Below are 17,394 nucleotides of genomic sequence, written 5' to 3'. Positions count from 1 at the left end.
TATTGTAAATCTTTCTCACCTGTTCTAACGTACCCCATACGGTGCTATTTATGCTCTTTCCTGTGCAGCTCTATACATCATCACAAGATTGCTCCAGGGTCCTGAATCCCTAACACAGTATTATTCTTTTCACTGTCAATTACATGGCCAATTTTTGTGTCACCTGCAAATTTCCCAAACATGTTTCCTACAGATAAATCCAACTAATAATATAGATTTAAAAAAAAAAAGCAAGAGGACTGACACTGAGTACTGTGGAATACCAGTGAATACTTATTTCAATTCATAAAAGAATCCAAAGGCTATCATCCTTTGATACCTGTCACTGCGGCACTTTCGGATCTAAATTGACGTATTGCTCTGTATTCCACAGGATTTCATTTTTCTGACCAATCTGCCATGTGGGAGCTTGTCAAAGGCCTTGCCAAAATCCATGTAAGCAACATCTAACACATCACCCTCATCAATTCTCGTTGTTACTTCTACAAAAAATTCAATTGAGTTATAAAGACATGACCTGCCCAAAGATGTCAGTTCCTTCAGTGCTTCTGTTTAGATTATGCTTATTGTGTTTGATAATTCAGACATAGATGAATACATACTAAATCAAATGTAATCATGGACTTTGCCTCCTTGAGTAACACTCTCTGAGAGCAGAACATCCTAAATAGGAACTCACAGTAACACATTGTGACAGCTGCTTTTCCCACTCTGTGAATGTGCTATTGGCAGAAACTCTTGCTGACTTTCCATACATACAGAGACTCATAGACTTGCTGCTATAAGTTTCTATCCATTAATTTTAACAGATTGAGTCCTCTGCCACTAACATCTTAAGGGCTAACATCAGCTCTCAACCCTTCTCCTCTTTCCCAGAATCACTATAGTGTTCACGTTGTCCTTACCCTCCATCTCGCCAGCCTTCGTATTCAATCGATTATAAACTGCAAATCACCTCAAATCATTAACTACAAAACATGGTAACAGCACCAAAAATAACTCTCCATCCTCTCCCCTTTCAGCATTCTGAAGACCCGTCTGTGCATGACAGCTCTTCAATCAATCCTAACACCTTCTCCCCTCCCTATGGCACCTTTGTCAGCACATGAAATGCAAAACCTGCCACTTTTACATCTCACCTCACTATCCAATGCTGAAAATGTTTCTTCCTGGTGAAACATGTTTCTTTGTTTAGTTTCGCGTACCATATTTGCTGCTCACAATGCAGACTGCGCTACATTGGGAGGACCAAACACAGATTGGGTGGCCACTTTGGGGTGTACCACTACTGAGTTATGAAAAATGACCTAAAGCCTCCAATGCCATGCCTTAGTAATTCTCCACCTTGATTTCACACAAGCCTCCCTGTCTTTCACCTCTGGCAGGAATGAAGTTTTACTCTAGATCGAGGAACAACTCCTCATGTTTTGATTAGGCCCTTGCAGTCTTCCAGACTCAACGTTGAGTTCAACAATTTCACCTTGTAACCTCGGTCCTCATTTTGTTTTATTTGTTTTGCGTGTTTCAGTCTGAATTGTGCTTTCCTCTTGATTTTGATTTTGGCAGTTATTTATCAGGCTGCCATTCGCACCTCCTCGAGACAGATCTTTTTTTTCTCTACTTGTCTCATTGCTGTTCTGTCTAACTCTGCAGCACTACCCTTTCTCTTATTTGTATTTCCAGTCTTCCATTCTACCATAGAACTTCCATTTTGTTTTCTCTCCACTGTCCTCCATTTCACTTGCATGGAAACAATTACATTTCTAACTTTCCCCGATCTCAGTGGAAAGCTATCGACCTGAAACATTAACTCGGTTTCTCTGCCCACAGATGTTGCCTGACCTGTTGAGTTTATCAAGCGTTTCCTGTCTCATTCAGATTACCAGCATCCACAGTGAGTTTGCTTTGATGTGATCTTGTCTTAACTTCTCATGGGAAAGTTAGTAGCTCTGATAACCTGCCTAATTTCTTTGAGACGCTGAATGATCTGGAGTTGATTTTCTGTTTTCACTTCAATGTTCAATGTTTTCAATTTATCGGCCTTTTATCAAGCATCTTCTGGGCATGACTTTGGTCTTGCCTCAGAATACAAACTTATTGAAATTATTCACAAAATGGAGAATGGATGAATGATAGTAGCAGGGATGGCAGACTTTTGAAAACCTTTTTTGTGGAAAGGCATGTATCCAATTCACAAGCAGCCAGGTTTTAGAAAGTTCTGCCTAACATTTTAAAGTGGCTGGAACAGGTAATGGGCAGAGATTAATGTATACACTTGGAATAGTGTCTATCTTAGATTTGGCTCTTTTAAATTATCATCCCCCTATTGAGCATTTATGTCCGTGAGAGTGAATTCTTGTTCTAAACATGAATTCAGTTTATAATTTCTAGAAATTGAAATAACCAGTGTCTTTACAAAGGATCTAGGCCCAAAACGTCAGCCTTCCTGCTCCGATGATGCTGCTTGGCCTGCTGTGTTCATCCAGCTCTACACCTTGTTATCTCTCTTTACAAATGAGGAGTCTTTATAGAGGATTAAACTCAACTGTCCAGATCTCTGCTATTGATTCTTGTAAGCACAGTTGAAAACTGGAGACATGTTGATAAGGAAGAATATGGGCAGCGCAGTGGCTCAGTGGTTAGCACTGCTGCCTCACAGCACCAGGGACCTGGGTTTGATTCCAACCTTGGGTGACTGCGTGTGTGGAGTTTGTACATTCTCCCTGTGTCTGCGTGGGTTTCCTCCCACAGTCCAAAGATGTGCAGGGTAGGTGAATTGGCCATGCTAAATTGCCCGTAGTGTTCGGGGATGTTTAGATTGATACGTTATAGGGGGATGAGTCTGGGTGAGATGTTCTGAGGGCTGGTGTGGACTTGTTGGGCCGAATGACCTGTTTCCACACGGTAGGGATTCTATGATAGATTATTTCTCCCCATCACTTTTCCCTCTCATGCTGTTTAACTTTTAAGCAGTTTGAGGTGCTGTCCTCCTCGTGTCCCATTCTTACTCTCCTTAATCTTTTACACACTGCTTTAATCTCCTCCATGCCTCTCTTCCTCACTGATGTTGTGTTACCAGCACAAGACTTGATATCTTTTGTTCTGGCTTTCCTTCTTTTGTTATATGTATCTCTCACTATTGCTCACTCTTCATCTTCTATTATTGCTCTTCCCCTCTTTTCCATGACCTCTCTCTTTGTCTCTGTCACCAGCCTGTGTGATAACAGTCCCTTCATATATTTTTTTTTATTCATTTATGGGATTAGGAAGTCACTGTCTAAGCCAGCATTTATTACCCATTTCGAACAGCCCAGAGAGCAGTTGAGAGTCAACCACATTCCCATGGGGTCTGGAATCATGTGTAGGCCAGGACAGGTGCAAATGGCAGTTTCCTTCCCTGAAGAACATTAGTGAACCAGCTGGGTTTTTCCAACAATCAGTCATCTTTATAGATCATAGGTCATAGAATTCCTACAGTGTGGAAACAGGCCCTTCAGCCCAACAAGTCCACACCGACCCTCAGAGTATCCCACCCAAACCCATCCCCCTATAACCGACCTAATCTACACACCCCTGAACACTATAGGCAATTTAGCATGGCCAATCCACCTAGCCTGCACATCTTTGGGCTGTGGGAGGAAACCAGAGCACCAGCTAGATTTTTCTTTATACTGAATTCAAATTCCACCATCTGCCATGGCAGGATTCAAACCCGGGTCCCCAAAATATTACCTGGATCTCTGGATTAACAGCCCACCGATAATACCACCAGGCCATTGCCTCCCCTGTAGCTTTGACTATGACTTCCCTCTCTCACTTAAGACATCAATCCCCTGAACAGATCTCAAACAGAGCTTTGGAAAGGCCAAGTCAGTAAACGATCAAATCAAATTTGATTATTTCGGATCCACTTTATTGCTCTAACAGAACGAGCGGCACCACATTGCTGGAAAAGAAATACATACAAGTTGCAGCAAAATTACACACATTCATGCTTTTTTTTTAAATTTTTCTTGTGCATGAAAGAAATGTAACCCCCAAGAAACAAAGAAAATAAACAACACCAGCTTATGTACAGTGCTAAATCAGTTCCTAGCGACATGTCATCGTCTGACGTTAGCAGGAGGTGAAGGTTTTCCAGAAGAAGTTTTTGCAGGATGTCTTCCGCTCTCGTTGTGGTAACTGACTGAAGCGGGACCTGTCTTCCACTTTCATCTCTTCCATGTCCTCCTGATCTGGGAACGTGTTCTCAATCCCCATTTGATTGCTGCTGGAGTCAAGCAGTGCAGATAACAGCTTGAGAACAACCTCTTTCCTTTCTTTATTCAGCTCCTGTTAAAGACAAACACGAAACTCATTCACAAAAACCGAAAGAACTGTGGAAGTTGTAAATCGGAAACAAGAACAGGAATTGCTGGAAAAGGTCTGGTATTATCTATGGTAAGAAATCAGAGTAAACGTTTCAGGTCCAGTGATGCTTCCTCAGAACTATTCGTGTTTGCCGCTCTGTGAAAACCTGTGCCAAATTGCACTCTGAAGGATTGAGCCCATTTATTTGGCTGAGGTGGAGGTTTTATTTTGTACACGTGATGGGTGGCCTGCCATGTGTAAAAGAGTAATTTTTTTTCCCCAACCTGAGCCTTTGTACACATACCGGTTAAAGAAATAACTTGCAATTATGTTGCATCTTTGCTCTTCTAGAGCACTTTAATCGCAATTAAGAATTTTTTTTCAGAAATGCAGCAATCAAATTACACTCAGGAAGGGCCGAGTAACAGTAATGTTGATTGAGAGGCAAATATTGGTCAGGAAACACACGGGATAGTTTACTGTTCTGAGGAAGGGTCACTGGACTTGAAACGTTAACTCTGCTTCTCTCTCTCTTAGACACTGCCAGACCTGCTGAGATTCTCCAGCAATTTCTGACTTGATGTGGGATAGTCTACATTCATCTGGCAGGGCCTCTGTTTGACATCTTGTCTTGGAAAAGATGCCTCAAACAAGACAGCACATCCTCACAGTCACTTTTTGGCCTAAATTATGTGGTCAGCTCTGTGGAATGGGATTGAATACTCTGACTCAGACATGACAGTGCTGAGTGTCACATTGTTTTTCTGTTCCCGTTACCCCAATCCCCCGTCCCACTCCTGCACAAGACGCGGCATCTCTTGCTGGTTGAATAGTTTACTCAGTACATGCTATCTTCTAAAACATCAGCTGAGTGTTTCAGTCCAGAGAGTGAGAGTCAGCAGACTCTTTATTCACGGAGACTTCTCTACAAGTGTTGCAGAATGATAACCAGGATTTTTTTTTCCTTCATTCATTCATGGGATGAGGGCGTCAATGGCCAGGCAGCATTTATTGCTCATCCCTAATTGCCCAGAGGGCAGTTAAGAATCAAACACATTGCTGTGGGTCTGGATTCAGACAGGCCATGCAAGCCAGATGGAGTACACGCAGCAGTTTCCTTCCCTAAAGGACATTAGTGAACCAGATTTGTTTGATTCATGGTCATCTTAATTCCAGATATTTATTGATTTCAAATTTCACCATCTGCCATAGCAGGATTCAAACCTGGGTCCCCAGAACATTATCTGGGTCAACAATCCAGCAATAATACCAACAGGCCATCGCCTCCCCATGTTACCCAGCCCTTAATCTGATGGGTTCAACCGACTGTAACATCAAAGCCACTTCTCCAACTAAGATTAACCAATCCAGCAGAGCCCAAGGAATGATCTGGAACATTCAGATTAGCTCATTTACTGGTAGGAAAAATCCAGGAATGGGACTTATTGGATAGGTATTTCTAAAACCCATTGCAGGCACAATGGGCTGAATGGCCTCCTCTGCTGTAAGATTCTACGATAACCATGAATAAGTGCCTTTTCTAAATAAAATAACTGGCTACACTTAAAGCTTTCACAGAGCAGCATTTAAAATACTGTCAGATTTATGTTGCTGATGTAATGACTGCATTTGTGATTGTATTTTTATAATCTGCGGAGATACTTCACCACAGGCACTCAGCGTAATTTTCTGCAGAGGCAGGATACAAGTATAAAAGGTGCCAACACGTACAACAAAGTAAAGCTGCACGCAGGATATTAAAGATGAACCATTATTACCTTCCATGTAAAGTCGTATAGCACTCAGCTTAAACAAAGCCTTCCGCCATTTCAATATTTTAATAAAATAATACACAGGCTGTTGGAGAGAATTTCTTCTGTCTTCCTGCACTCGCTATTTAATGTTTCCTTCAGTTACCTAGTTGATTGGAGCCTGGAAGTTAGCTGAATAACAGCTCAGTAAAATATGAACAATCCCAGCACTTTCTTATAGAGCAACAGAATCAAGGTATTGAGGGCTAAAAAGAGCTGATGGCCACATATCACATAAATCAATCATCAGACACTCCTTCTGCTGTGGTCCTGAGCCACACAGTCTCGGAATGCTTTTAGCTGACCTCAAACAAAACAGTCCAGCTGCAAATGACCAGAGGGTGTCTATTAATATTTTACATTCCACTAAAAAATTAATGCTTGTGAACTCCAGGCGAAAATAAGATAACGTTCAATTGGTAATTATTCCCCTCTCTAGACCTATACTTACATGATCAGATATTCATAGTCCAGCCTCACACTCAAGTGGGTTATTAGGAAGTTCCCACATTTTGCCATTGGTCATCACCTTAAGGAACAGAGAGGGGAAAACACAGAACCCCCACTGTGTGGAAGCAAGCCATTCGGCCCATTGACCCCACAATGGCCCTCCGAAGAGCAACCCACCCAGACCCAACCCCTACCTTATTCCTGTAATCCTGCATATCTCATGGCTAATCCACCTAACCTACACATCACTGGACACTGTGGGCAATTTAGCAAGGCCAATCCACATCTTTGAATGTGGGAGGAAACTGGAGCACCAGGAGGAAACCCAAGCAGACACGGGGAGAATATGCAAACTCCACACTGACAGTCGCTCAACGGTGAAATCAAACCCAGGCCCCATGGCATTGTGAGGCAGCAGTGTTAACCACTGACCCACCGTGCTGCCCCTCTAACCACTGCCAGAGAAAACTTGGAGCAAGGCCAATTTGCAACAAAAGACAGTCACATGCCGAAACTGTAAAATTCTGCATATTATAACAAACCAAGGAATGACTGAGTTTTAGTCTGAAAGGGGGATTGTTCAGTGGTATCTATGAAACATTTAGCCTTTAGCCCAGTGGAATATAATCTCAGCAACGTTATTTACTGGTCATTTGAGGTTTTAGGGACAGATTTTTCCTATCCTTTCTTGAGACGGAGCCAGGCCCAGCTGAGGGTGCCATGCTGAAGGCTGTAAGCCAGTGTTGGTAATGTTGGTAGAACCTCTAGAAACAAGCTGCTTACAGGCAAGGGATGCAGGAGAGCATCTGCATTTCCTTTAAGCACACAAGGAAGATGGGAGGAAACTACCTCATGTCCCCTCTTGCCTAGTCAGATTGCCAACCAGGCAGGACACCTCAGTACCACAAAGCAAAGAGAAATAAGCCGGAGTCCTGCCCTTGGGTGGATAATCACCACCACTATTTATTCCTTCTGCACATTAATGTCGGTCTTAAGTCTTATTTAGTGGCAAATATCTTGAGGTGGAATAACTGGGGAGAAAGATTTTTTAAGGTCACAAAGATCATGCATCTTTGCTTCCCTCTACTCTCTGTAGAAACAATGTGATTCGTCCACTTGCCTCATTTATCTGTTTCTCCAGTGCAGCACATTCCCCTTTAGCAAGGAATCTGATTGGCCAGCAACTTATGACAGATGCAAGAGATAGTCAGAACTGCCGATGCTGGAGAATCTGAGATAACAAGGTGTAGAGCTGGATGAACACGGCAGGCCAAGCAGCATCAGAGGAGCAGGAAGGCTGACGTTTCAGGTCGAGACCCCTGCTCCCCTGATGCTGCTTGGCCTGCTGTGTTCATCCAGCTCTACACCTTGTTATCTATGACAGACGCAAAGTCACTTCTGGAGTGGAGTCAGTCCCAGTCACAGTCCCCACTCTGCCTCTTAATTCCCTTACCCCACATCCCACGCACCACTGCCCACCACCGCACCCCCCACCCCCAGCCCTCACCGAAACTCCCTTGCTGTTTCCTGCCCCTCGTACAGAAAATAGGTTTGTACGAGATGGGAAATTTCCTGCTGCCAAAATCCTAGAGTTAGAGTGAAGTTGAGCTCATTACCTGACATTACAGTGCTTCAAGATATGCTCAACCTCCAAAAATGATACCCAATATTCCAATGGATTTAATAACTCCATCTTGTAAAATATTAAATTAATGGCCTAACAAGCATGTTTTAAAACGACAGGATAATCAGCTTTTCAATCTTGTTAGCTTCTGCTAAACAAAAGGCTCAGCCAATGCTTTTCAGAGACTCACATACCGACCCACCTTAGCAGCAATTGGACACTCAGAGAGATGACAGGAATGACTGGAGTGAAAAAGGAAATCTTTACTCTCGTGCCTGTTTTGACCGAGGGGACTGAAGTTAAAGGTATATTGTTGGGACAGCACAGAAGGAGCTGTATCTGTGACAGACCTGACCTGTGAGAGGACATTGCTCCCTTAAAATGAGAACACTATTAATTTTTGGTCATTTTGATAGACACAAAGGTTCATCAAAAGCAAGTCTGATTGATGAGCCTTTGAACTGATGCACAGAATCTGTAAATATGTCACCCAAAGCTGGAGCAAATGGTTCTATGAAGGCTCACTCTTCCACTCATCTTGAGATATAAGATGAAAACAGGTGACTGTGTGGACCTAGCTATGCTGACCATTGATAATATAAATGGAAATCAGCATGTAATAAGCATAATATATTTAATAAAGACTGATCTCAACAGCAGAACTGTCCCTTATCTTTAAATCTCTCCTTAGCCATGTATCCAATACAAAGTTGTAACATCTGCCAGGGACTGTTCCCTTCAACTCAGCAACAGGGAGAGTCCTGCACTTGGTTTCCTTGCTCCTTTATAATTAAATAGAAATGCATACGACAATGCGATCGATTTATTAGGACAGGAGCACCTGTTAGAGATAACAGCAAAGGGAAAATTAATGTGGAATACACACTATAAAAACTAGAACCTGTACTTGGAAGTCCAGACTTGCATTCACATTGTTGTATTATTAACATTTTAACAGCTCTGCTGAGCCAGAGGAGAGTCAGATATGAGTGCATGAAACGTTCGTACAATTACAACACTGACAGTAATTTGTAGTTTGGGAATCACTTTTAGCTACACGGCACTGAGAACTGAACAATAAGGGGAATGGTGTGGCATCAATGAGCAGAGCTGGTGAGTAAGCTGCCGTGACACTAACAGTGACTGAAGTGACTTAGTCTCATAACAAGGGGCAGTCTTTGCAGAGATTGTGCACCAGGGAGGTCAGACCATATAGTTTGCACTGTTATTGCTTGTCAGAGCCAAGTCTCTCTGCTTATTAGTTCTCCATCTGCCTTTCAGGTTTTTTTTTGTCTCTGTCACTCACTCTCCTACTTACTGTGAAGCCTTACTACTTTTCAAAAGATATTCTGTGTGAGGGAATGAAAGGGTTATTTTCACTTACTCCCAGCTTATCTGTTCAATTTGCTCTTTCTGTCTTCTGATCTCTTTCACTCTCATTCTTTTCCCACTTCTATAGAGACGCAGGTTTAAGTCGAATTCTGAGAAACTGCTCATGTGAACATGGTATTTGCACTATTAAGAGATAACAAGGTGTAGAGCTGGATGAACACAGCAGGTCAAGCAGCATCAGAGGAGCAGCAAAGCTGACGTTTCGGGCCTAGACATTTGCACTATTAATTCTGGTTGTCTTATTCCAGAGCCTGGCTTGTGCGCTGAAGTTTTTGAGGGTTTACAAACTTACCACGGCGATAACTATTGGGGAATAAAACACAAGAGACTCGTCATGCAAATCAGTCTCTGACATCCAAACAAAACTAGCTCCTGTGTAAAAGCAGTTTTTGATTCCCCTACACTGCGCTTCTGCCCCTTGTTCACCATCTCACTCTGTCATTCTCAGTTTCTGATGTGCATCCTTACCCGCAGTTTTGTCTTTCTCTCTTTAACATTTGTCAATTAATTTTTACTATTTCCACTACTTCCTCTCTCGTCTTCTATTTTTTTCTATTGTCCCTTTCTATTCGTTTTTTGTTTTTTTTCTGTCTCATGCACTTGTTCCCTCCCATTTTAACATGCCCACTCTCTTACTGCACTCTTCCATTTACCTGTTATTTTCTCGTACTCTCATTTTAGCCCCATTCTCTCTCACTATTACTTTCAGCTCCTCTCAATCTGATTCACTCGCTGGTTTCCTCTTCTGAAGGATTAATTCTTTCTGCATAAGGGGTTAAAAATATTATTTCACTGCTCTGTAATAAAATCATGTACTATTCACATTTTTTATCTCCAATCAACACCCCCGATGTATGTCATTTGTTTGTCTACGAATTTCACTTTCTATAATTGCCAACTAAATTCATCTACCTCTCTCCCACACTGATTCTTACTCCTTGATTCCTTTAAGGTTCTTACTTATTCTCTCCACTGATTTATCTTTTGGTCACGTACTGCTCCCACATTTTAAGACTTTACTCACCTGATTTGCCCGAAGACTCAGTCTGTCTTCCAAAGGTGCTGTGGCCTTCACACTGGACACAATGAGCAGTATAGACACAAAGCTCGCTGACCCCAGTAGCTGCATGCTGCCTCTTCTCTCAGTCGCTTGGAATTGGATTGAAGTGGTGCCTTTTCGAGATCTTTGCAATGTGCCTCGACCCTTGAAGTCTCTGTGTGGTTTTGACAGTCTCCAACCCCCTTTTATAACCCAGTACAGCCCCACTCACTGACGCACAGACCAAAGCTTCATTAAACATTAAGACTCCATCAAAGACACACAATTACACCCAGTCCAAGATTAACCATTCACTGACCAGATTTAGTTTAGAACCAGGTCATCCAATCAGATATGTTGAAATAGTGCAATTCTCTGCCTGCAGAAGCACTGAGGAGGAAGTCTTCAATTCAAAATTAAATTCAATGTTGAATTTCTGTCTGCAGTTTTAAGGCAGGATCCTTTTCTTCGGGAAAAACGTTAAAATGTTCAGGGAGTGATGGTCATTTCTCCGTGAGAATTTTTCTTTGTGCTAAGGATTTTTGAAAGATTGAGCAAATGTAAATGACTGTCACTATATCTAATAAGGTCTTTAAAATATGATCAAAAGATCTTCCTCATGACATTTGTGGGATATTATTTGATGACTGAATTTTTTAAAACATGCTAAATCTGATGGTATATTTGTGTCAAAAACTGATTTCCAGTGAATTGGATTGTTTTGTTTTCACAAATTAAACAGGTTCCCTACTCCCTTTTTGTTCACCTGCCTTTCCTGGACATGTTTTATCCTTGGCGAGAACAGTTTCATACAAGGAGATTGTACTGCAGTATTCCTTCCAAGTGCCCCTTTTTCACATATGAGTCTGGGTGATGGATGCTAGCAAATTATTCAACTATGCCAGCATTACAGCTGGTGCCCGATGCCTCACTAGGCATTACTGTGTAGCAGTTAGGAACCTGGAAATAAGTACATTCTCCCTTTCCTATGCCAAGGCTGATGCCAATTTTGGAGCAACCTGTTAGAGATCAGCTCACTCAATACAAACTGAGCACCAAGCCCAAAGTGTACCCCTAGCAATGTAGTATCAGATCGTGCAATTATCACCAGCTGAAAATGAACAATTTTTCTTGGAAAACAAGCCCTGAGTTTAAATAAGCCATTTTCAAATCCCTTGTTTTCTTTTCTGCTTTATTCTTTGTTTTTTTCTGTTGGATTTCTTTCATCAGAAACAGGAACTTGTACACCCTAAAGAAGCCAGTGAATTTGCTCAGCCTGGGTCCGTGGTTTTGAGGAATGACCAGATTGTTCAGTCTTTTCATGTGTTATTGCTTCTTCCAGGAGATTGCATGGGGTGAAATGAATTAAGAGGGTCAAGGGCTGCTCAGTTTGAGTGTGGGGTTGTGTGGTGTGTGGTGCATAGACAAAGGGGTAGTATGCACACTAGGCTTCACAGTGCGCAGCAGGCTTGATAGATTCATTAACCTATCACTTTTTATGTGTTTGTATATCATTTTCACACATATATTCACTTCTTTTATTCCTTTCTTTACCAAAATCCTTACAACCAGAGGCAGAGAGAATAAATAGCCTGAGCTATTTACAAGATCAGGTGCCAGAGCTGAAGATCAGGGTCTCACAAATACATAAACTAGTTCTCTATGCAACACTTCCCATAGAATGAAAGAGAAAAAAAATTAATTAGCATCTTGTCACATATTACAGTACAGTTTAACCTCGTTCATACAAAATGATTATTACACAAAATTTCAAATGATCCAGTTATTCCATTTAAGTAAAACACATACAGTACTCAAAAAAATTGAACCAACAGATAATGTGGGAGTTGAGCAACTTTTAATAAAAATGTATGATTTGTATCTGAAATGCTTCAGACACAATCAGTTAATCTTTGGAGTGCACTGGTTTGTCATGTGGATAATGCAACAATCAGTCTGCGTCATAAACATACTACAATGAGATTTTGGTGATATTAATTCAATGAGGAATGTTGTTCCAGATATCAAGGGGATCTATCCACTGCTTATTGGCAAGCGATCTTAAATGCTTATTTGGATAGGAAGAGCATCTTCCAAGGAACAGCACCTCGTTCTCCTCAGTACTTTCATGAAATATCAGGCTATATTATGTACACAGATCTCAATTCAACCTATTGACAACTGAGATTAGTTTTAATAAAAAATACAGAAAGAACTGTGTATGCTGGAAATTGGAAACAAAAACAGAAATGGTTGGAAAATACCAGCAGGTCTGGCAGCATCTGTGGAAAGAGAAATCAGAGTTAACATTTCGGGTCTAGTGTCCCTTCTTCAGAAGCTACTGAGGAAGGGTCACTCGACCCGAAACATTAACTCTGATTTCTCTCCACAGATGCTGCCTGGCCTGCTGAGATTTTCCAGCAATTTCTAGATGTATTTACCTTGTTTCTGCTGCCTTCCACATACCAGATGGAATCGTTTTTCTATTTTACTTGATTTATTGTTGTCATACCTACTGAGATACAGTGGAAAATGTTGTTTTGCGTGCTATACAGGCAATAATATCATTCAAAGTGCATCAGGGTAGCAGAACAGAGCAGAGTACAGTATTACAGCCACAGAGAAAGTGCAGAGAGAGAGTGAGATCATCATTAACATTTGATAGGTCCATTCAAAGGTCTGATAACAGTGGGAAAGAAGTTGTTCTTGAATCTGTTGGTACATGTATTCAAACTTTTATATCTTCTCCCCAACCAAAGAGGCTGGTAGAGAGTATAACCAAGGTAGGAGGGGTCTTTGATTATATTGGTTGCTTTCCCAAGGCAGCAGGAAGTGTAGATGGAGTCAATGGATGGAAGGCTGGGTTGCGTGATGGACTGGACTGTGTTCATGGCTCTCTGTGAGTTTCTTGCTGTCTTGGGGAGACCACTTGCCATACCACGCTATGATGCATCCGGATAGGATGCTTTCTATGGTGCATCTATAAAAATTGACGAGAGTCTTTGTGGACATGCGGAACCACAAAGAGGTTTAAGGAGGAAGAGGCACTGTCCTTTGCTAGCTGGGTTGAGAGCTTGAGGGAGAGAGAGGCCCACACTGCCTCTTCCTGGGGCCACCTGTTGACTTACACGCCAGTCAAGTGCTGGTGAGATCACTGACAGACTCTGCTCCTGAGAGCCCCTGGGGTGGAATTCCCAGCCAGAGAGACCTGTCAGTCAGTTAGAGGCCAGCAGCTCTTTCAATCAGCAGCACCGCAGGAGACCCTGTGGCTGCTCCCAGAAGAGCACTCCCTGGAATCTCAGGTTCCAGGAATAAAGAATGGGGAGGTGGTTATCAGGTTGGGAGGTCAGGGAAGAAAGACGGTAAAGAAGGGTGGGAATCCAAGGCACTAGTTCTCAGAGGGATCGCCCAGGAAGAAAAATCAGGAAAACTGCATAATCGGTGAAATTCACTCTGTATCCCTCAGAATGGAGTTTCAATATCACCACTATATTCAATTTCAAGCAGTAGAGGTTTTGTCTTACTGGTTTGTCCCTCTGGGAACTATGTTCAATCCCTTGATAAGACACTGTGTGCCTTTGATCAAGAAACTCAGATATTTCACTCCCCATCCCCACAGCTAACAAACTGCACACTCTGGTTGACCTGCTGGATATGCACAAGTCAAGTTGCAAGTGGGCTAAACACAGTGACAGTGAGCTGAGGCACCTAAGAGGTCCTTCATTGGCTACTCGAGGGCTTCAGCTGAGGGCCGAGCCAACAGATCGATCGTGGTCTTCCTGCCCAGAACGTAAATTCCAGTAGAGGCCAGAGATTGTGGGACCTGGATACCACGGCACCTGATAGTGTGCCCTTCCTGCTTCCAAACTTGCCAGCTCTGGGAACAGACGATTTTGCTAGGGGCCTCACCAATGCTTGGTTGGCACAGGGCAGCCTTCCCTGAAAGGGGTAGAACAAGTTTCTTACCAACTTTCCAGCTGCAGACAAGACCTCGCCACCATAACAAGATTCTGCACTATTCTGTTTCTCATAGCCTGATACCTGAATAAAGAGAGAGAACCAAGTGACAAAACAGGTATTGAAATTAGTCTTCAGTTTCTCTACCCAACTTGATGCTGACATCTGGGACCTAAATCAGATAGATCTTCTGTTTCCAAGCATAAAGGTTTCTTGTACAGAGCACAAGAGAAAGGAACTAACAGACTAAGAAAAAAAATCTGTTAGATTGATGAAGGAAAAACCAGTAAAATTTGTGGATGATGCATACTTGTCTGACTCGTCTGGAATACTTCAAAATGGAGTTCTAGTACAACAGGACATTCATTTCCAACTTTACTGGTTTTCCCTCTGGGCAGCACGGTGGCTCAGTGGTTAGCACTGCAGCCTCACAGCACCAGGGACCCGGGTTCAATCCCATCCTCGGGCGACTGTCTGTGTGGAGTTTGCACATTTTCCCTGTGTCTGCGTGGGTTTCCTCCAAGTGCTCCAGGTTCCCCTCACAGTCCAAAGATGTGCAGGCTAGGTGGATCGGCCATGCTAAATTGCTCACAGTGTTCAGGGAGGTGTGGGTTATAGGGGGATGGGTCTGGGTGGGATACTTTGACGTTCGGTGTGGACTTGTTGGGCCGAAGGGCCTCTTTCCACACTGTAGGGATTCTATGAAAGTGCAACTAATGGCCTTAGCACAGTGCAGTGAGGAAGTGGCTAATGCTTTGATGATTTTCTGACTCTTGCTGTTACTGAAAAGGAGCAAGCAGAGATCAGGCCTAATTTAGCAATGTGAAATGGACAGGTGGCCCTTTGTTCCAACTTTGTGCAATCAGCCAATTGCCAAGTTGTATCGACAACTCAGAACAGAATCTGGAATCTAATGGAGACCTGAACAATATGAACTACGACAGAAAACATGGCAGAATTGCACAAGAAGTCCAGCAAGGTCCATCTTGACATCAGGAGCATCTCACTGCATCTTTTATGGAGGTCCTGGGTATGAGGGAGATTCTGAAACAAAAACAGAAATCACTGGAGAAACTCAGCAAGTCAGGCAGCTCTAAAGAAGGATCACTGAACTCGAAACATTAACTCTGCTTTCTCTCCACAGATGCTGACAGACCTGCTGGGTTTCTCCAGCACTTTCTGTTTTTGCCTCAGATCCTCAGCAGTTGTTTGTTTTAGTAAAGGAGAGATTCTCACTAGACGGCAGTAAATTGTCTATTAAGGGGCATATTTGCTTTGTAACAACATTATTAACAGCAGATCTCACCTCATTAATACACAAATTCCTGTACAACCATGCAACATAAGCAAACTAAATGCTGAGAATTCTCAATATGGAAGTCAGAGCGGGTACCTGACAACTTCAGTTCACTGTAAATGTCCTTGATGTTGAACACTCAGCACAAACATGTCAGGACACGCTCCATGGGCATCGGCCACACACACTCTACATTCACGGACATTGGCATTCAACATGTACTAGCCTCTTCATGGCTCATTTTAATCCACGTACAGGACACTTCCACACCTCGGGCTGCACTGACAACTCTCATTATAATGTTGCAGCAAGGTCAGCGTGCATTCAGGGACACACACCCACTCAAGGACTGGACCTCTCTCTTAGTGCCCACTCATGCTGAGCCGACACGATCACTCACACTCCTCATCCTTGCTTCGCTTTGCGTTGTGCCTTTGTACCATCCCCTTAGTGGGAGGCTGAATGTTGGCAGAGCTGGTGGTTGGACAATTATGGGGCAGTTGGAAATGAAGAAGGTTTGCCAACTGAGGCAGAGAGAAGGTAACTGCAATCGGCAGAAGGTTTGCTTGAGGAGCTGGGCAGCACTCCTTGACCCATGTGGATTGCTGTAAAAAGCACTAAACCTGCTATAGTTGGTGGTTCCTGCCTTTAGTTGGCTGCCAGATTTTCTGAGCCCTCGGTTTCCCAATCAGGAACTGCTACGATTTAAAAGGAGCTCCCAACTGTACTGTGTGAGCCTAATTCAGATACATTTACAAAGTCAGTTGCTTTTCCAAGACAGGACACACACACATGACAAACAAACTGCTGTAAAAGTGATGATGTTCTTGGGACATTGAGGACACACACTCCCCAAATGTTTTTAATATCAACCCTCTCCTGTTCATTGTGGGAGAGGTAATATCAGCCCTAGTGTTCAAGGCCAGTGATACTTCATCAGAGCTGTAACATTGGGCATAAGTCTTTATGTGAAGTAACTCAACTTAAACTGTCTTTTTTAAAAAATTCATTAATTGAAGAAAAGCAATGCTGGCTAGGCCAGCATTATTGCCCATCCCTAATTGCCCAGGGACCAGTTGAGAGTCAACCACATTGCTGCGGGTATGGAGTCACATGTAAGCCAGACCAGGTACAGATTTCCTTCCCTGAAGGACATTAGTGAACCAGATGGATTTTTTTCCAACAATCAACAATGGTTTCATGGTCATCAGTAGATTCATAATGCCAGATTTTTTTTATTGAATTTTTTAAAAATTCCACCATTTGCTGCAGAGGGATTCAAACCTGAGTCCTCAGAACATTATTTCAGAGATAGTAGGAACTGCAGATGCTGGAGAATCTGAGATAACAAGGTGTGGAGCTGGATGAAAACAGCAGGCCAAGCAGCATCAGAGGAGCAGGAAGGCTGACGTTTCGGGCCTAGACCCTTCTTCAGAAAGAAGAAGGGTCTAGGCCCGAAACGTCAGCCTTCCTG

The 17,394-nt window shown here is 42.7% G+C and overlaps 1 protein-coding gene across 1 annotated transcript; it reads right to left on the bottom strand.

Annotated features, from left to right (window-relative positions):
• Positions 1–3,911: 3,911 nt before the first annotated feature.
• LOC109913428 (somatostatin-2-like) lies at positions 3,912–10,832 on the bottom strand. The gene is made up of 2 exons (XM_020512939.2): positions 10,652–10,832; positions 3,912–4,332 (listed from the first exon to the last, which is right to left on the bottom strand). Exons 1-2 carry the CDS (start codon positions 10,754–10,756, stop codon positions 4,117–4,119), a joined length of 321 nt encoding a protein of 106 aa, XP_020368528.2. The 5' UTR covers positions 10,757–10,832; the 3' UTR covers positions 3,912–4,116.
• Positions 10,833–17,394: the final 6,562 nt, after the last annotated feature.

This window comes from Rhincodon typus, chromosome 31 (assembly GCF_021869965.1).
Source record: "Rhincodon typus isolate 14 chromosome 31, sRhiTyp1.1, whole genome shotgun sequence".
NCBI classification, from domain to species: domain Eukaryota; kingdom Metazoa; phylum Chordata; class Chondrichthyes; order Orectolobiformes; family Rhincodontidae; genus Rhincodon; species Rhincodon typus.
The sequence above is the reverse complement of the archived record's forward strand: the minus strand, read 5'-3'. Positions and strand labels throughout refer to the sequence as shown.

Coding starts and splice junctions, on each gene's coding strand:
- LOC109913428 (XM_020512939.2), bottom strand. CDS start 10,756: ATGCAGCTACTGGGGTCAGCGAGCTTTGTGTCTATACTGCTCATTGTG. Junction 4,333..10,651: donor TGAGTCTTCGGGCAAATCAG/GTGAGTAAAGTC, acceptor TGTCTTTAACAG/GAGCTGAATAAAGAAAGGAA.